At 44.1% G+C, this 20,081-nt stretch overlaps 2 protein-coding genes and 1 non-coding gene across 9 annotated transcripts in view; 1 reads left to right on the top strand and 2 right to left on the bottom strand.

Annotated features, from left to right (window-relative positions):
• The window catches only part of LOC109888832 (nucleosome-remodeling factor subunit BPTF), a 53,386-nt gene extending 47,052 nt beyond the window's left edge, over positions 1-6,334 (top strand). For 5 of the 7 annotated variants that reach the window (XM_031829303.1, XM_031829266.1, XM_031829294.1 and 2 more), the window contains 5 exons: positions 45-218; positions 924-1,116; positions 1,465-1,549; positions 2,526-2,712; positions 3,931-6,334. In XM_031829303.1, coding sequence (XP_031685163.1) covers positions 45-218; positions 924-1,116; positions 1,465-1,549; positions 2,526-2,712; positions 3,931-3,967 — 676 coding nt within the window. In that variant the 3' untranslated portion in view covers positions 3,968-6,334. Of the gene's footprint in view, positions 1-44; positions 219-923; positions 1,117-1,464; positions 1,550-2,525; positions 2,713-2,945; positions 3,893-3,930 lie in introns of those variants that run through there. The other 2 variants (XR_004210680.1, XM_031829282.1) reach the window with 2 other exon arrangements.
• Positions 6,335-10,232: 3,898 nt separating this feature from the next.
• On the bottom strand, positions 10,233-17,294 carry LOC109894975 (uncharacterized). Its single transcript, XM_020488662.2, has 5 exons — positions 17,206-17,294; positions 14,562-15,194; positions 14,039-14,125; positions 13,459-13,650; positions 10,233-11,920 (listed from the first exon to the last, which is right to left on the bottom strand). The coding sequence occupies exons 1-5, from the start codon at positions 17,267-17,269 to the stop codon at positions 11,733-11,735; spliced, it is 1,164 nt and encodes a 387-aa protein (XP_020344251.1). The 5' UTR covers positions 17,270-17,294; the 3' UTR covers positions 10,233-11,732.
• Positions 17,295-19,791: 2,497 nt separating this feature from the next.
• On the bottom strand, positions 19,792-19,864 carry trnar-ccg (transfer RNA arginine (anticodon CCG)). Its single transcript has one exon. It is a non-coding gene; the product is annotated as a tRNA-Arg (tRNA).
• Between the last annotated feature and the right edge of the window lie 217 nt (positions 19,865-20,081).

Here is a 20,081-nt window from a genome sequence, read left to right as displayed (position 1 = left end):
CCCCACAGTGATTTGGCATTCTTTCACGTCCTGTGTTCTCCCAGGTTCTACATTGGCTGTGACCTGTGCACCAACTGGTACCACGGCGAGTGTGTGGGCGTCACCGAGAAGGACGCCAAGAAGATGGACGACTACATCTGCAGCGAGTGCAAGCAGGCCCAGGAGGGAAAGACCGAGGAGCTCTACTGCATCTGCCGAACGCCCTACGACGAAGCACAGTAAGTGCATAGGACTGAGTGTGTGTGTTTTTGTCTGTATGGTTCCTCATGGGCGAAAACGTACAATAGTGTCTATTAGATGGTGATATCGGTTGAGCTTTTGTTTAGTTTCAGTTAAGGTTGATGTCTAAGGTTGAAGGTTGTTCTATGTAACAGCTTGAATTCCTTATGTCGAGACGTTGGCCGTGTCCAAAATCTGTCTTGCCCACCACTGACTAAAACGACTTACTGTGTGCTAATCGTACTACGTGCTATTTGCAACGCACTGTTTCCTAAAAACAACCTTCCAAGCAACAAATATCAGCATTCCAGGCTCATCCATACTGAGACTGCATCTAATGCACAATTGCGTCGATTCCCGGCATTTGTTAATTTTGGTAGAGCTCATTCCCTATTCCCCTATACATATGGGACTCCAAAGACTATCCTCTCCTTCAATAGTGTGCAGCGAATTCTACTAGATGTAAACCTGAAATGAGTATGTCACCCTGGCTTTTAAAGCATACACATTTTCTGAAATGTTCCTTACTATAAAAAGGTATTAATTTCACATACCCAAAATGGCGCCTATTTAGAATGCGACTAGGGTATTCAGACACGCCAGAGTCTTTCTTCAATCAGACTTGGAACAGAAACCAGGGTCGTGTTCATCAAACACAATGAACGTGACCCACCCCTGCCACCCTCCTCCTCGCCCCCGCTCAGGTTCTACATCGGCTGCGACCGCTGCCAGAACTGGTACCACGGCCGTTGCGTGGGCATCCTGCAGAGCGAGGCCAACCACATCGACCAGTACGTGTGTCCGCAGTGCCAGTCCACAGAGGACGCCATGACAGTGCTCACGCCGCTCACCGACAAGGATAACGAGGGGTTAAGGAGAATCCTGCGCTCCTTACAGGTATGTCACCCCTTCCTTCCCTTCCCTCTCTACCTAGCGTAGCGTCGGGACGGGACAAAACAAAGCCTTCCTCTGTTCTCATCTCTTATCTGATCTGTACGCTGGTCCCCTGGGCGGCACTTGGACAACTGCCCTGGCTACAGGGGTTTTTCCACCCTCTTCCTTCTCTCCTCTCTCTTCTTCCCCTCCTCCTCTGTGTCCGCATGGCACGGACGTAGACGGAGCACATCTGTGTTGAACCAGCTGCTTCCAATGCCATTTTCAACCTCTGTTTGTTTTCCTTCTTTTTCTGCACGTCTCTCAAGTGTCTCCTCTCTCTTTCTCCCTCTCTCTCCCTACCTCTCTCAGGCTCACAAAATGGCGTGGCCGTTCCTGGAGCCAGTGGACCCGAACGACGCCCCAGACTACTACGGAGTCATTAAGGAACCAATGGGTGAGTGGGGGGAGAGTTCTGCCGGTTTGCGTTGATTCAACATTGTAAAAAGAGGTGCTGTTGTCATAAGTGGAATAGTCATCACAAGGGACTTCTAAGTTGTTACACACAAACACACCCCCAAACACACCCCATCGCCCTGCTCGAGAGGAAAGGCCTCCAACTCAGATCAAACTGCCCATGTAAAAGGCGGACTTGTGTCAACAGGGCCTTTTTGAACTTCCACACAAACAAACCATTAATGAGCTGGCGGAAAAACCCCAGAGACTCCTACACTTGGACACTACAGTAGCCCCCTTCTACACTACAGTGCATTCGACTTGGGCCTGGAAACTCTAGTCCACCGCCCGCAAAAAAGAAACCTTTTCACCCTGCAGAAAGAAATGCCAAGTCTAGCCACAACGGTCCGGACGGCGTAAGTTTGGGGTTTGTAGATGAAGTCTGATGACGGAGAAGAAGGCCCTCTTTGATATGGGCACGGGTCGGTCTGCTGACTGGGTGGGGGGTGAGGGAAGGTTAAGAATCGGATATGTTTGTTTAAAATGGAGCCCCGGGGCGCGACACGGGAGAAAACCACTGCTGCCCTTTGGGGAATTATGAAGGACCAGGCTTGTTGCTAGCTTACCTCGCTACCTATCGTAATAATTGAGGGTCAACTTTCAACTTCTTTCAAAGGCAAATGTCATAACGATGACAGCATGTTGCTAGAATCGACTGGTCGGCCGCTCGGTCACATCCCGTGTAATTCACTTTGAAAGGGCCGAGCCAGAGTTTGAGGCTTGAATCTGGCGTTGATCTGGGATTTCTGACAGTCAAGTTGATGTACAAGTGATGTATTGCGCTTTCAGACTCATACTTGAATATCTATCAAACATTCACACCACAAAAACTGCAATTACTTTTGAAGCAACTATGCGAGATGCTGGAGAAGAGTCGTCCGATGTGATTCATGTTCTGTTGTCTTCCTCCCTTCTAGATCTTTCTACGATGGAGGAGCGGTTGCAGAAGCGCTACTACATCAAGCTGACAGAGTTCGTGGCGGACATGACCAAAGTCTTCGACAACTGCCGTTACTACAACCCCAGCGACTCGCCGTTCTACCAGAGCGCCGAGGTCCTTGAGAACTTCTTCGTCCAGAAGCTCAAAGGGTTCAAAGCCAGCAGGTAAGACCTCGTCAGTCAACTCTGACCTTTTGAACTCTGAGCTCATCCCACCCTTTTCACTTTAGCTGTCCAATCCATGCTCAATGTCCTTAGCCTCCCATCTCCTGTCTTTTGCACGTAGTTTTGCATCTATACCTCCTCCCCTCCGCCTGCATTGTGTGTTTGTGTGCTTATGGTCATGTGCTTCCACCTGCATGTGTTTATGTCATCCATTCTCTCTCCCTCTCTTACAGATTGTGATGTCATAAGTCTGGCCTTGTAGTTGGAATCTGAGCTGGGTGCCGGGGTCACTCTAAAAAAAAAATTAAAAAAACATTAGGCTATCCTGGACCTTGCTGTTTTTATGTCTTTCAAAACAGCATCAAAAGTATATTTACAGTATAAACCACACCGTAGGTGTGTTTTTTTGTATTTTTTAGAAGGAAAGACACTTTAAAAACATTTCTCCATTTTGATAATGGCAGCCATGTTGGTCACAAACAGCAATCAAGGGAAACATCTGTTAGGTTTTTTTACATTCATTTCAAAGGCGACAGATGTTCGATGGAAGTTGAGTTCATTTCTGTTTATCTCAATCTGGTGACGTGTGAGGCACAATATCAAGTATCGAAAAGGTTAGTTCACAACATGGTTGTGATTCGATTTTTGCTAAAATGTTGAAAGTCATTTCTCACACATGTAATGTTGTATTCAACTCAGTTCCACATGTGCAGATGACCTATCATTTAATTGAATGGAGTACATTTATTGTGTAGATGAAGTGCAAAGATTGTATCTCCTCTTAGCTGGCCATTTTTAAAAGATTAACAACATTTATCAGTTAGTCTTTTATCTGAATTATTAATGTATAATGTTATTGTTTTATGTGCATATTATATCCTTTTGTGAAGGAGTATTGTATGCTCAAAAAGAAAAATAATGGTAAGATATAGGTCATAGTTTTTTGTGTAGCTTTGCAGTTCATTTCTGGTGAACTCGACTGTCCCATGTTTTACATGGTATGTTTTCACTGTATATACAAGCCATATAGAACATTAAACGAACATTACACCAACATGGCTGCTCTCTCTGCTCAAACGTCTGACCCCACTGGCATCCAATAACTGTTTTTGTATTCCCTCGTGCATATTTTGTGATTTGTCAAGCTTTTAATAAAAAATAAAAAAAACATGTCAATCGATCACATCAACTGTTTCCCCTTCTCTCTGCGTTCTGTAGGTCTCATAACAACAAACTGCAGTCTACAGCATCTTAGAATTCACAGTCGGCACTCCTTCTAAAGCTTACTGTCAAAATGGCTGCCAATGTGGTTCCCCCTGAACACTCGTACTCCAATGGGGAAGCCAGGCTACTTCTTACGTGTCCACACACATACCACCACACCTGTCGGACTTGGGAGTGGGAGTTACACCCCCGTTTAAAACCAGCACACACTCCTCGAAGATCGTAGCCGACGCATGCTTCAGGCCGAACGGCCTTGTTACCAAACCGTATGAGCCCTCGCCATTCCTCAACCACCTCTAAAGCCGTGGAAAGAGAAGAGACTGGCAGTGGAAGGTTCCATTATCCAAACCCTTAGTATTCATGATGGGAGATACCACATCCCCAACAGACGGGGGGAGGGAGGCTCAGACTTTCAGTTCACAGCCTGTTTCCTTCCTTCAAAGCACTTCCGATGTGGTGGATGAAATGGAGGGATGACGGGAGAAAACCCCCCTGAAGTCAATAAGCTAATGGGCCGTTCAAGGGCAGTACGAAACAAGGCAGCAGTAGACTCTTTTCAAGTTGTTTATTCCGTAACTAATCTCACATCTCTTTTGTATCAGCTATTCTTCCTTCCCTGGGGGTCAACTCCCATTTCAGACTGTGTATGTCCCAAATGTCACCATATTCCCTATATAGTGCACTACTTTTGATCAGAGCCATATGGGCCCTGGTTCAAAAGTAGTACTCTATAAAGGGAATAGGGTTCCATTTGGGATGACAACCACTGACACTTTCCAGCTGTTTCTGCTTCCTCATCTCGTGATCCCTCAATCGAAATGGGTCTAAATAGCACACACCTGTCTGGCTGCTTGTGTTTGGAACGAGCTGATCCTAGATCATCGTGAACTCACTTGGTGCCACCTTGAAGATGTATGTGCCCTGACCTCCAAACAGGCCATGGAGAGTCCCAAGTTACCATTTCTATGTCTTGTCTCACTGTGGAAATACTATCCTGTTTGTAAAACTTTTTTTTTTCTGACGTTGAACCTCTGTTTTCCTTTTTCTTTGTTACCACCTAAGATGGGAATATTGGTGTATATGAAACAGCCGACATAGAGAAAACAAGCTCTATTTCTCGCCATGTAGAGGCTTCTCTAACATTTTTAATTGAAGACATTCATCTGATGAAAACAAGAAAAGCACTCCGAAGTCCTTCCACAGGAAAATAACCGAGGATGGACTTGGAGAATGTGAAAACTGTTAAAGGGCATATTTAACCTAAGTGTACTGACCATCCACACCGCAACCTCCCCCCTCTCTCCCCCAATGGTTTGTCAAGAAGGTTGGATCACATGCATCTCTCAACTCATAGGCCCCCTATAAAGGATTAAGTCAAATGCTTTTGAGTTTTCCACTGCATCAAGTAAACATGTTGTGGTCTAGAACAGTAAATCAGAAAGTCAAAGTTGAGGAATCTTTATTTTAAATTGGGGTTTGTATGAAGATTTTTTTTAGGAACTTGCATTTTTATCATATTTGGAACTCTTCTAAACTAATAATTGTGTCGAGGCAGTACTGTTTGTTGGGGGGGGAGAACATTTTTGGAGTTGTCACTGGTGCTCTTAGTTAATATCTCTTAAAGATCAACTTAATAGTAGGGGGTGCCTTAGGTTTGAAGAGGGGTTGGGGTAAATTTCATTTTAGTTTTGGAAGTGAACTGAAATTTTCATTTTCAATGGAGTTTTAGTTTACTTCCTGAATTGAAATGGGAATAACCGAAACCCTGGTTTGAAGTGCCAACAGCTTTTTCGGAGGTGGACTGAGTTGAGAGATGAGGTGACCGAAGCCTGTTTGTCAGTCCTATTCACAGACCTGTTTGCATTTCAAACCATGCACTCCAGTTTCTATTCTTACATACATCGTCCACCATTTGTATTTCATATTGTATAATATGGCTGTCAATATACAAAGAGATTTTAGAGGTTTTTAGAGCATTAGTACTTTTATTTTTGTCCATTTTTAACCAGCAACTAAGCCTACCTGTACATTCAATAGATATTCTCTATCTTTTGTCAAAGTGAACTCTACATTTAGGTAAAATTGCCCTTTATATTAAAAGTGCTGCATATTGTGTGCATATTGATTTAAAACGGGGTGGAGAATGTTGACTCTTCTTGAAGATTTTCTTTTTTAAAGAACCAACCAGTTCTACACATCTCTTAATAACTTCATCACAATATCTGTTTTTATTTATTCATATCGCTGAAAATATTACATTTTTTAGTAAATGTAAGAGGAAACATAACTGGGGAAAAATACTATGTTTTTAACAGATTGTGGCAACTCTTAAGAGATCCTTTTTTGTACTTGATAGGACATTTCATCCAAGATAATAAAGTCATGTTTTTGACATTGATTGTCCAATGTGCTGTCTTCTTTGGTTTTGTGTACTTATGTTGTAATTAATTTGTGTTTAAGGGCCAGGAGTTTTGTCCGGACTTGTTCATCCTGTCAGGTCACGTGGTCAGGAACGTATAATATAATGAATACTAAGTAGTTTGTACCTTTTTCATCCCTTTCCACGGTGGAGAGTTGCGTGGAAAGTTGCCTCAGACACTGTTCTAGAGTCAGCTTCCCTGCATTTCCCCCTATAATGTTTCAGGTATTTTGGTATTTATTAGAATCCCCATTAGCCTCTGAGAAAGCAGCAACTACTCTTCCTGGAGTCCACAAAAGGTAAGACATTTGTGGAGGATTAGCTGACCCTAGATCTGTGCCTAGATGCAACTTCTACCCAGACCAGAGCAGGGGTTGATGCCTGAGGGCAGCACTTATACTTTGGGTACCCCGAAGTCACCGCTGTCATTAAAGGAAAACACCCCAACATTTTTGGGAGGGTATTTGTTTCATTAGTTCATTGTTGATATAGTCCCGTATCATGCATTTTGCATCATATGATGCAAAATGCATCATACGGGCCAGATTTCTGTATTTTCAGTTACATACAGTGCCTTGCGAAAGTATTCGGCCCCCTTGAACTTTGCGACCTTTTGCCACATTTCAGGCTTCAAACATAAAGATATAAAACTGTATTTTTTTGTGAAGAATCAACAACCAGTGGGACACAATCATGAAGTGGAACAACATTTATTGGATATTTCAAACTTTTTTAACAAATCAAAAACTGAAAAAACAAGGCACTGTATCTTGAAAACTTTATTGCTGAAATGCAAAACCTTTTGGGACTATTATCAACAATGGACTAATGAAATATGTCATTCGGCCAAGAGAGTTTTCCTTTAACCTTCCCCTCTCACCGAAGACACACACACACACCCCTCCCTCTCTCTCTTCTTCACGCTCCCCCTTCACTCCAAACCCCTAACTGAATCCAGAGCTTTGCATGGACACCAAATGGACTACAGATGACCACAAGTCCCATCAATTCCTCTCACTGTGGCTTGGGGGCTGGAACGCTCTCTCTCTGTCACACAGGAAGGAACTAGGACAAATTCCCACCTCTTCCCCCATCCCAACCCCTTATCCCTATTCCTCTCCATAAGGAATGTTGTCCCACTGTGATGGTAGCCGAGATGCGAGCAAGCTCCCGTTTCCTGCCCAACTGCATCTGTTCTCTCCAGCTCTGTTCCCAGATGGACTTCAAAGCATGGGAACGGCTTGGTTCAAAAATCATTCCCGAGGCCAGACGGAGCCCCTATTACACCCCAATTATGACCCTGTTTTTGGGCACTTAATCGCCAGGGGTTATCATCATGATTGAAACAGTATTTTTAACTATACACTCCAGTTCAAATCTGTGTGCACCATACATAGAGATCCTATAATTCACTAGAGAGGCTGATGTCATAGACCCTCATAATTCCAGAATGTGTTCATTATGGCAGCCATCTTGGTCAGGAATGAATCCAAAAGTGATTATCTATGTACTTCTGTGGTGCCATTCAAGAATGTGTGTTTGCAAGGCTTCGGCTGAGTGTTAGCCCCCACCGATAACACATGAATAAGACCCACAGACCACACCGACACCCAATGAGTAAAAAAACAAATACATCTTTATTAGTTCCATGTAGTATGAGATGAGATATGCGCAGTGCAAACCTTTGGTTTTTCTCTCATTTTAAGTATGATCATAGTCAAAGATGACAGGCCAGACCAAAGGTCTGTGGCCTGGATGTCTATCTTATCATCCATTCAAAGTTTTCCCTCAGGAATGGAGAGCCCAGGATCTCTCTTTCTCTCCCAGGGTCTCTCTCTTTCTTGATGTATGTACATACAGTGCCTTCAGAAAATATTCATATCCCTTGACTTTTTCCACATTTTGTTGTGTTACAGCCTGAATTTAAAATTGATTCAATTAAGATTTTGTGTCACTGATCTACACACAATACCCCATAATGTAAAAGTGGAATTTTGTTTGTAGAAAGAAAAAAAAATCATAAAAGATGAAAAGCTGAAATGTCTTGAGTCAATAAGTATTCAACCCCTTTGTTATGACAAGCATAAATAAGTTCAGGAATAAAAATGTGTTTTACAAATCACATAAATTGCATGGACTCATTCAGTGTTCAATAATAGTGGTTAACATTATTTTTTAATGACTACCCAACCTCTGTACCCCACATACAATTATCTGTAAGGTACCTCAATTGAGTAGTGAATTTCAAGCACAGATTAAACCACAAAAACCAGGGAGGTTTTCCAATGTCTCTCAAAGAAGGCCACCGATTGGTAGATGTGTAAAAAATCATACAAAATAAAGCAGATGCTTAATATCCCTTTGAGCATGGTGAAGTTATTCATTAGGTTTTGGATGATGCATCAATACACCCAGTCACTACAAAGATGCAGGTGTCCTTCCTAACTCAGTTGCAAGAGAGGAAGAAAACTGCTCAGAGATATGATATGAGAAAACTGAGGATGGATCAACAACTTTTTGGTGGCTGCATCATTTTATGGGTGTTTGTCATCATCAAGGACTCAGGAGTTTTTTCAGGACAAACATAAACAGAGTACAGCTAAGCACAGGCAGAATCCTAGAGGAAAACCTGGTACAGTCTACTTTCCAACAGACACTGGGAGACACATTCACCTTTCGGCAGGACAATAACCTAAAACACAAGGCCAGATATACACTGGAGTTGCTTACCAAGATGAAATTGAATATTCCTGAGTGGCCTAGTTACAGTTTTGACTTAAATCGGATTGAAAATCTATGGCAAGACTTGAAAATGGCTTTCCTACAATGATCATCAACCAACTTGACAGAGCTTGAAGAATGTTACCAAGAATAATGGGCAAATATTGTACAATCCAGGTGTGCAAAGCTCTTAGAGACTCACAGCTGTAACCTCTTCCAAATGTGTTTCTAACATGTATTGTCTATGGGGCGGTGAATACTTACCTAATCAAGATATATTAGTATTTTATTTTTCATAACTTTGTAACAAATATTCACATTTTTTTTCCACATTACAGAGTATTTTGTGTTGATCGTTGACCAAAAATGACAATTAAATCCATTTTAATCCCACTTTGTAACACAACAAAGTGAGGAAAAAGTCAAGGGGTGGGAATACTTTCTGAAGGCACTACAACCTTCTTTCTCTTCTTTCTTTTTTGCCTTCCCTCCTCCTCCCTCTCTCCTTCCTCCCTCCTCCTTCTCTCCTTCCCTCCTCCTCCTTCTCTCATTCCCTCCTCCTCCCTCTCGCCTTCCCTCCTCCTCCTTCTCGCCTTCCCTCCTCCTCCCTCTCTCCTTCCCTCCTCCTCCCTCTCTCCTTCCCTCCTCCCTCTCTCCCCTCCTCCCTCTCCTTCCCTCCTCCTCCCTCTCTCCTTCCCTCCTCCTCCTCCTCCTTCTCTCCTCCTCCTCCCTCTCTCCCCTCCTCCTCCCTCTCCTTCCCTCCTCCTCCCTCTCTCCTTCCCTCCTCCTCCTTCTCTCCTCCTCCTTCTCTCCTTCCCCTTCTCTCCTCCTCCCTCTCTCCTTCCCCCTCTCTCCTTCCCTCCTCCTCCTTCTCTCATTCCCTCCTCCTCCTTCTCTCCTCCTCCTTCTCTCCTTCCCCTTCTCTCCTCCTCCCTCTCTCCTTCCCCCTCTCTCCTTCCCTCCTCCTCCCTCTCCTTCCCTCCTCCTCCCTCGCCTTCCCTCCCCCTCGCTCTCTCCTTCCCTCCTCCTCGCTCTCTCCTTCCCTCCTCCTCGCTCTCTCCTTCCCTCCTCCTCGCTCTCTCCTTCCCTCCTCCTCGCTCTCTCCTTCCCTCATCCTCGCTCTCTCCTTCCCTCATCCTCGCTCTCTCCTTCCCTCCTCCTCGCTCTCTCCTTCCTTCCTTCTCGCTCTCTCCTTCCCTCCTCCTCTCCTTCTCTCCTCCATCTCTCCTTCCCTTGGCCACTCTCAAATGTCTCCTTTGAACTTTGTCCGCATCGGTTGTGGGTGTGTGTGTGTGTGCATGAGCAAATAAGGGTCAAAGGTGGCATTAGCTTTCACCTCACCATCTCCAAAGAGAGCCGGCAAGGAAAGCCGCACTTTTCTGAATCCGTGTGTCCAGGTGCCCTGGGGGATCAGATTCCCGCGATTAGATTTACAAAAACACCCACTAATACCACCAGGTTCCCTTATGAAGTCTGTCTTCGCCGGATGATTCAACGTGTACACTTCTTTAACATTTGAAAACTAGGTAAAGTTTTGTTTATTTTCTCAACTTATCCCTCCTCTGGGGTTTGTTGTTGTTGATGCTGCTTTTCCAGTCTTACATCCCACCCCCCTCTTCTCTTTCACATACAGTAAAAGTGCATTTCCTGCAATCAAATGACAGGAACAAAACAGTGTGAAGATGCGACCGCTTTTCTTACAGGCATAAATAGGAGATTGCTGATATTGTACATTCAGTCAATAGGAAGTCCTTTAGAGTTTCCTACCAAGTTCGAAAGGCGAAATGTAATTGGACTCTTGCCATTGGAGAAGCACCCATGTGCAACTAGATCTGAACAGATAGTCTTTCCCATGGATGATTGGGATAACCTGGAACAAGCCAATTGGAGAGATGTGTGTGTTCGCATGAATAGTGGAGCTGGAGTTGGCAGTCTTCCTCCCTCAGGGCAATTATGGGCTTCTTTCACATGCTCAACATCTTCAAATGTGGACACGGGACAACCAAAACATTCTGATGAAAAGTTGTGTTACATCGAATTAGCCAATGAAAATGTCCTCTACCTAAATTATTCCATTGAAACAGAACTCTGGGTTCGCTGGCAGAATATTGAAATCGTAAAAGAAACCAATAAGAGGGATGCACTGATCTGATCGGTTCATGTACCAGACATGAAAAAAATGATCATTTGAAGTACTACGACATCTTAATAAATGATTATAGAAGACTTATGAACAAAGAGATATACTAGAGAGCTCATCTTTTACCTTTGTTAATAAGTGTGCCCTCTATCCAACTAAATGCTCATGCACAATAACAGAGAGCAACAGTGTGAGGAAATCTGATGGGGCAACACTTCAAGCAGAGGTTTGAAGATGAGAACCTTTGATATAGACTCCACTTGTGTCTTCTATCAAAGAGGACGCAAAGCTACAAGGAAAAGACTGTACAGACAGACAAGCAAAAACATCACCACTCAACCTGGATTATGACACAAACAAGTGCAGGAGGTCCATGCCGTAAAAAAACAACAACACCGTGGCCTCGTCCATCTACGTCTCAGCTGAAATGCTGTAGGGTTATAGGTCACAGTCACTTCATGTTGACGGCTGCAATGTCTTTTCCACCGCTGCAGGGGGCGATAGTGTGTTTAGGTTTCACCTACACTTGGAGCGGGTAGCCTCCAGGGCTTTCTGGTGTCTCCTCTTGTTGAAGCGCTTGACGTAGTTATTGCTGCGCAGGAGGCCGTCGCCTGGCTTCAGTTTGCCCCCCAGCAGGGCCAGAAGGTCATTGGGAAGGTGGCGCCTCCGGTGGTAGATCTGGCCCATTACAATGTACCGGCTACCTATAGAATAGCATTGGGGTAAGAGAAGGTGTCAGTGAATTTATTAGCAGTATTTGGTCTCTCTGCTCAACTGGTAGACATGAGTTCAGTACAATTGACTATACTAGCATACCATATAGCATGGAGAAATGTATTGGGAATCGATTAGAAGTAATATGCTAGTGTTGATATTGGAACGTAGCCATGGTAGAACCTTATATCCCTCAAATTCAAAACTTGACCGCAAAGCCAGTTCCACTGCTTTTTTTCATTGTTCTCCTCTAATCAGGGACTGATTTAGACCTGGGACACCAGTTGTGTGCCATTAATGATCACATAGAACAGAAAACCAGCAGTACTTCAGACCTCCGGGACGGGATTTGAATACTCTTGCCCTATATGGTCTACTACTGCACCATATAGGGCAGGAGAGCTACCATCCTGTAGGTTCACTCCAACCCTGCTCCTGGAGCGCTACCATCCTGTAGGTTCACTCCAACCCTGCTCCTGGAGAGCTACCATCCTGTAGGTTCACTCCAACCCTGCTCCTGGAGAGCTACCATCCTGTAGGTTCACTCCAACCCTGCTCCTGGAGTGCTACCATCCTGTAGGTTCACTCCAACCCTGCTCCTGGAGTGCTACCATCCTGTAGGTTCACTCCAACCCTGCTCCTGGAGCGCTACCATCCTGTAGGTTCACTCCAACCCTGCTCCTGGAGAGCTACCATCCTGTAGGTTCACTCCAACCCTGCTCCTGGAGCGCTACCATCCTGTAGGTTCACTCCAACCCTGCTCCTGGAGCGCTACCATCCTGTAGGTTCACTCCAACCCTGCTCCTGGAGTGCTACCATCCTGTAGGTTCACTCCAACCCTGCTCCTGGAGCGCTACCATCCTGTAGGTTCACTCCAACCCTGCTCCTGGAGAGCTACCATCCTGTAGGTTCACTCCAACCCTGCTCCTGGAGCGCTACCATCCTGTAGGTTCACTCCAACCCTGCTCCTGGAGCGCTACCATCCTGTAGGTTCACTCCAACCCTGCTCCTGGAGTGCTACCATCCTGTAGGTTCACTCCAAACCCTGCTCCTGGAGAGCTACCATCCTGTAGGTTCACTCCAACCCTGCTCCTGGAGCGCTACCATCCTGTAGGTTCACTCCAACCCTGCTCCTGGAGCGCTACCATCCTGTAGGTTCACTCCAGCCCTAATCTAGCGCACCTGATTCTAATAATTAGCTGGTTGATGAACTGAATCAGGTTAGTTATGTAACCTTTATTTAACTAGGCAAGTCAGTTAAGGACAAATGCTTATTTACAATGACGGCCTACCAATGACAGCCTACTGTCGTTCTGCCCCTGTTCAGGGGAAGAATGACAGATTTTTACCTTGGAGATTCTGCAACCTTTTGGTTACATCCCCTACGCTCTAACCACTACCCTACCTGCCACCCCAATTACCACTGGGTTGGAGGGAAGCTCTCCAGGAACAGGGTTGGAGAGCCTTGATTTAGGGGATAGGGTGCAATTTTGGGATGCGTTTATTGGTTCCTTAAGTTGACACTTACCTAGTTTGATGTCAGGACAAGGCTTGCTACATTTGTAGGTGTCCAGGACTAGGAGACGCACTTTGAGAAAGAAGCTGTCTGGAGTGACGTAGAGACGGCTCATCTTGTAGAAGCCATCGCTGCTCACCATCAGTGTGATGAGTCGAATCCCCTTACGCACCATGTCTATGTCATGAACGATCCCATTGACGGCTGAAATGTCAAAGGTAAATGGTCAAATTAAAGTAAAGGTCATTGTTTTGAACTCTAAAGTGGATAGCAGCAGAGAGCACTCATAGGTACAGATCTAGGATCAGCAAAATTGACCCAAGATCAGCGTTTTGGGGCAACTTCACCCTGCACCATGGTGAGAAGACTCTACATGACCAAAGGGAATGTCTGTCAATCCAGTCTAAACTACAGCATGATTGGTAGGTTGCAAATAGACTACGCCAGACATTGTGTCATGCCCTTATTTTGTCCCCTTTTCCCATCCCTTCACTTCACTTCGTCTTTATGGAGCCATCACTGGAAGATGGTGGCCAGGCCATCCATCTCACTCTCATACAATAGTCTAACCATCGTTCACACACACACTCACCAAATTCACTGTAGCAGTAGTGGTCTCTCTCCTCCTTCTCCTTCCTGCACTCACTCATGCAGACGGCCTCGTGAGTGAAGTCAGACTCTGCGAGTCAGGGAGACAAAGAGAAAGGAAGAGAGAGACGGCGATGAGAAGAAGGAGAGAGAGTGACCGACCGTGCCTTGCCTGCTTGTGTGGAGCCAGACTTCATTCCAGTGTCATTCGAAGGACCAGGGTTGTCATTACAGAACCCAGGCATCGCATTCCACAGGAAGGGGCTCCACGTTCCCCATCCTCCCCGCTCCGGTCTCACCCTTTAATTACTGCATCCTAACTGATCTCACTTAGGCATATTTAGCATTGCTATCATGACCTCTCACCCCCCAAGACTTCACACAAAGGGACATATTCAATCCAGATGTAGGCAGCAACTTGTGGCTGGAGAGGTAATTAGCTAACTATCCCGAAATCACAGCAGTCTCACTGTCATGACTCCCTTTGTACCATACATAGTGTGGGGGTGCAGTGTCACTTTCCGTACCTCGTTTCAGGATGTCGAAGTGGTAGAGCAGGCTGGAGGAGCGACGGTTGAGGAGCACAGATGAGCGGCTGTTATTCCGGTTGGCGCCGCCAGACTGGTACAGACTGGACTTCCCTCCAGGGCGATTCTCCTCCGGGTCCAGCTTTCTGGTTGGGGGGTCCCTGCGAGGGGAGGTGGCTGGGTGAATGTGGGGGTGGCCCCTGGGTCTGGAGTTGGGGTGACTGTCCGGGTCAATCTGCGGGGGGTTGTTGAAGTAAGTGTGGGGGTCTCGGTAAGGGTCCACGTTTACTTTTTGTGTGCGGTTGGTAGCAGCGGTAAGTGGCGTTTTGGGAAGTGCTAGACTGGCCTCACCGCGGTTCTTCTCGCTGTTGTGCTCAATCAGGCGGTCATTTTTAGGGCCCTTCTTGCTCTTGTTGTGGGGGCTGGGGCGAGGGTCACTGTGCTTGGGCCAGACCCCAGAGGGAAGGGGGTGGAGGGCGTACTTGGGGTCCCCAGCTTTGCTGCTCTTTTCCAGGGGCTCGTTGATGATGAGAGAGGGGTCTTTGGCCCCTAGCCTTGTGCTCTGGTTCTGGCCAGGGTCGGGTAAAACACTCTGGCCCTTCTCAGGGGGGGTGCTTATCACGGAGAACAGCTCTGGATAAAGCAGGCAAGGACAGTTACACCCAGCAGTATATTATAACTGTATCATATCAATGGCCCCTATATCATACCTCCATCATATAAGGTTCTGAGTACAGTTGACTGCTCCTTAATATAAGCAATAGCTTGAGAATATCAATATTTTTTTAGCTGTCAGAGCTGGGTAAAAAAAGCATTCCAGTTCTCTGCCCCTTCCACTTAGAAGAAACTACAAAAGGGCAGGAAATGACAAGAGCTTGTCTCCTTGAATGTGTTTAAAAACTAGGGTAAAAACTGTGGTGAACAATGAAGTGGGGGCTGTCAATGTTCTGACCCCAGGATGCACCACACCTCCCCAAAGTATCTTGCCTGCTCACTCTTTAAATTGCTGTTTTTCAAACTGTAATGCTCTGTGTTTTATTATGCTGTAAATGTGTGGTGATATTTGGCCAGGTCTCTTGTAGAATAGATATTTCATCTCAATAAGACTAACCTGGAAACATCAAATAAATAAAAAAAAGAGTGTGGGCACTGAACTAAAGCATGCAAAGTGCACTGCACATATTCTATTCAATTGTGTTTTTTTTTTTTTTGTGTGTCACCATATAATTAATATATTGTTATTACATTGTCATTAATAAAGACATTTTCATCCAGATCTTATAATTATGTCTGTATAGTCTTACTGTCAGCACACAAGCCAAACACCCAAAAGTAAAGTAAAACATTCACAGCGATCAAATCATTGTAGACTCAACGTAACCCTAACTGCTCCGGTAAATCACTCTGGATAAGAGCGTGTGCTAAATTACGTAAATGTCTAGTGGCAGTATGCTTTGTCATTCGAACTAGCTGTAACTGCCTGACACCGATAGTTGTCAGATTAGGAGAATGTCACTCTTTTTGTGAACTCCAGCTTTATGATATGCACATTTCAGATTATTATATTGTTGCAAAGTAGCATCTACAAATATTTAATTAGATATGTCAGAGATTTAATTATAGGCTTATATTCGTGAAATATATTTTTTTAAGTATCAATCATAAAATGTACTTTAATTCCAAACATAAATATACATAAAGTCCTGCCATCCAGGAACTCATATCAAGCTGTGTCAAAGGAAGGCGCGAAAAATTGCCAAAGACTCCAGCCACTCAAAGTCATAGACTGTTCATTATGTTACCGTCCGGAAAACGGTACCGGAGCATCAGCTCTCAGACCAACAGGCCCCGAGACAGCTTCTGCCCTACGCCATAAGACTGCTAAATAGCCAGACTGTTAAAAGGTAAATTAAGGGTACCCAAACTACCTGCACTGACTGACCCTATGCACACTAGATGTTATATACACACACCATTAACACTCACTCACACACACACACTACACTGTCACTCCCACACAAAACCCTAACATACACACATGACACACGCGCACACTCACTTTTACACTCATAATTTGCTGCTGCTATTCTTTTCCTTATTTTACACTTATTAATTATCTATCCGGATTCCTAGTCACTTCACCCTGACTTCATGTGCAGACTGTATCTACCTCAAATACCTCGTACCTCTCTCTGCACATTGATCTGGTAGGTTACTGGTACTCACTGTATATAGCTCCACTCTTGTGTATTTTATTCCTCGTGTTAGGTAATATTTTTTATTATTATTTTTAAAACTGCATCATTTGGGAAAGGTTCGTAAGCAAGCATTTAGTCATGTCTATTACTAAAGTTGTATTCGGCGCATGTGATAAATAAATAAAATGTCAATTTGATAAGCAAATATATATATTTCTTTATTGCACCTCTGAGAAAATGCTTTAGAAAATCACCATGTCATCACATTTACAATAGATACAAAAAAGTTTCAGAGTATATTCGTTTTAAAACTTGCTATTTCCTTAATGGATCTTCTGATCTACAATAATACTGTCACCATTCTTCACCATTCTTCTCCTTAAAATGTAACATGTAAATGTAATAAGACATAGTTGGAAAGCAGCAAGAATTGTTACCCGACTTACCATTGTCCTCCGCGTCAGAAAAACTAAACGCAAGTACCAGCAGGAGTAGAATAATCACTGTCATCCTGAAAAGTACTACTGGACCAACTTCGAAGTCTGCTGGAGTGTCTCTGAATTCCTGAGGTTTATATGCCTCGAGACTGGAATGGGAGGCGTGTCACTCCGAGGCAGAGGTAAATAGAGTGACATCAGAGACACTTCATTCATGAAGCCATAGAGGTCCTATTAAATTCCCATTTCTATGCATGAAACGCCCTTCGGTCTTAATAGGCTACTGTGTGTGGGGGCATTTTTTTTTTTAAACGTGGCCCAGATTTTAGCCTTTAATTCCACTAATTACTGATGATAATGATTATTGGTGATTACGGATTGTGATAGGCTGTTGCATTTGACCAGTCTTTTTTTTTTAAAGTAACATGGTGTTAAAGTTCACAGTTAGCGATTGTTATGTAAATTACATCTGAAAAGTACCAATGGCCTGGCTTTGGTCCTCAACACAGATGATCCATTATATTGACCAGATACTCTAGTACCCGCTCTAACAGTGAAAATATATGTCTTCAATAATGGGAGGCAGTCAGGAGGCGGCAAAATCAGGTGGGACAGATTCGCGTGTGAACGTTTCCACTAGTTACTTCAGCCCCAAAGTCAAAATATGTCTATAGTAAATATTAATGAAAACAAAAATGAGCTTTTTGGTCTTAATTTAAGATTAGAGTTAGGCATAAGGTTAGCAGTGTGGTTATGGTTAGGTTTCAAATAAATGTTTAAAAGAGACATTTTAATAATTGCCATGTTATGACGTTGTGGCTGTAGTAACTAGTGACGACCAGGCACAACTCCGATATAAAGTGTTTTTTTCTCAAAGTTCCCGGGATGTCACGTGTCCTACTTATATCAGTACACTCGTAACAACGCAATCATTACGAAACGTATATCCGATCAAATAATCCACACGTAGCAAATAAGGACATTACATTTTTTGTAACCTAATTCGACACGCTCATTGATCTCCATACAAAACCTCCTCGCTTGGTGAGTGAAAAAAAAAACGCCACCTGCTGGAGAAGACAGATTTTGGGCCCAATTATCCCTCTCGCTTCGCATCACCCTCTCTGCCCGAAATGAGAGCAGGTCCGCAACAAGCTTTCCCTGCCCTTAACCTTGTTCTGAACACCTCCAAAACAAAGGTCATGTGGTTTGGTAAGAAGAATGCCCCTCTCCCCACAGGTGTGATTACTACCGCTGAGGGTTTAGAGCTTGAAGTAGTCACCTCATACAAGTACTTGGGAGTATGGACAGACGGTGCACTGTCCTTCTCTCAGCACATATCAAAGCTGCAGGCTAAAGTTACATCTAGACTTGGTTTCCTCTATCGTAATCGCTCCTCTTTCACCCTAGCAGCCAAACTAACTCTGATTTAGATGACCATCCCACCCATGCTAGATTACGAAGACGTAATTTATAGATCGGCAGGTAAGGGTGCTCTCGAGCGGCTAGATGTTCTTTACCATTCGGCCATCAGATTTGCCACCAATTCTCCTTATAGGATACATCACTGCACTCTATACTCATCTATAACCTGGTCATCTCTGTATACACGTCGCAAGACCCACTGGTAATTTATAAAACCCTTTTAGGCCTCACTCCCCCTTAGCTGAGATATCTACTGCAGCCCTCATCCTCCACATACAACACTCGTTCTGTCAGACAAATTCTGTTAAAGGTCCCCAAAGCACACACATCCCTGGGTCGCTCCTCATTTCAGTTAGCTGCAGCTAGCGACTGGAACGAGCAGCAACAGACACTCAAACTGGACAACTTTATCGCAATCTCTTCATTCAAAGACTCAATTATGGACACTGACTGACAGTTGTGCTTGCTTTGCGTGATGTATTGTTGTCTCTACCTTCTTGCCCTTTGTGCTGTGTCGTGCCCAATAATGTTTGTACCATGTTTTGTGCTGCTGTCATGTTGTGTAGTCATGTGTTGCTGCCTTGCTATGTTGTTGTCTTATAGGTCTCTCTTTATGTAGTGCTATGTTGTCTCTCTTTTTGTGATGTGTTTTGTCCTATATTTATATTGTATTTATTTTGTATTTTTAATCCCAGGCCCCCGTCTCCGCAGGAGGCCTTTTGCCATTTGGTAGGCCGTCATTGTAAATAAGAATTTGTTCTTAATTAACTGACTTGCCTAGTTAAATAAAGGTTAAATAAATAAATACAATTATGTTTGCCACTGTGAATGTGTAGCCTATACCGGTAAAAGTCATACGCGTAGAACCACTGCCCCCTTTTGGACACAATGTTACAAACCGTGAGGCGACGCTTGGATGCTCGTGGTATTGCAAAATTCAAACATTTGTATTAAAGTCGTGATTAAACCTTATTGCTATGTATGTGATTGATTTGTATGGTACATGTTCGTGGGTCAAGGCTCCATAGCTTAGTTGTGACGTTTGTAAATGCAATCACATTTTATATGAGACAAATTGTTGTCGGAGTGCATACATCCGGTTTTATAATCCATGTAGCTATTATCATTTATTATTTTCTATGCCATTTCACGTAAAACGGAAACTAAATACGACCCAGATGGGACTCGAACCCACAATCCCCAGCTCCGGAGGCTGATGCCTTATCCATTAGGCCACTGGGTCATCACGTTCCGAGTTAGCACAGGCACAATTTATAACATTGAAAACATGACGCCAAATGCATGAAAAGTTCCATAGAATGTGTATATTTTATTTCACGATTAACATATTTGCTACCAGGTTTAACCAAACTACTGTGCTCGGCGACATGTCGCAGGCAAATTTAGTCACACTTTGTGAAAAACTGTAGTATCGTCTCGCGATAACAGCGCATCACCAC

This window comes from Oncorhynchus kisutch, linkage group LG1, assembly GCF_002021735.2.
Source record: "Oncorhynchus kisutch isolate 150728-3 linkage group LG1, Okis_V2, whole genome shotgun sequence".
NCBI lineage: Eukaryota > Metazoa > Chordata > Actinopteri > Salmoniformes > Salmonidae > Oncorhynchus > Oncorhynchus kisutch.
The sequence above is the reverse complement of the archived record's forward strand: the minus strand, read 5'-3'. Positions and strand labels throughout refer to the sequence as shown.

Coding starts and splice junctions, on each gene's coding strand:
- LOC109894975 (XM_020488662.2), bottom strand. CDS start 17,269: ATGACAGTGATTATTCTACTCCTGCTGGTACTTGCGTTTAGTTTTTCT. Junction 15,195..17,205: donor TTCTGACGCGGAGGACAATG/GTAAGTCGGGTA, acceptor TGCTTTATCCAG/AGCTGTTCTCCGTGATAAGC. Junction 14,126..14,561: donor CTTCGACATCCTGAAACGAG/GTACGGAAAGTG, acceptor CCTGACTCGCAG/AGTCTGACTTCACTCACGAG.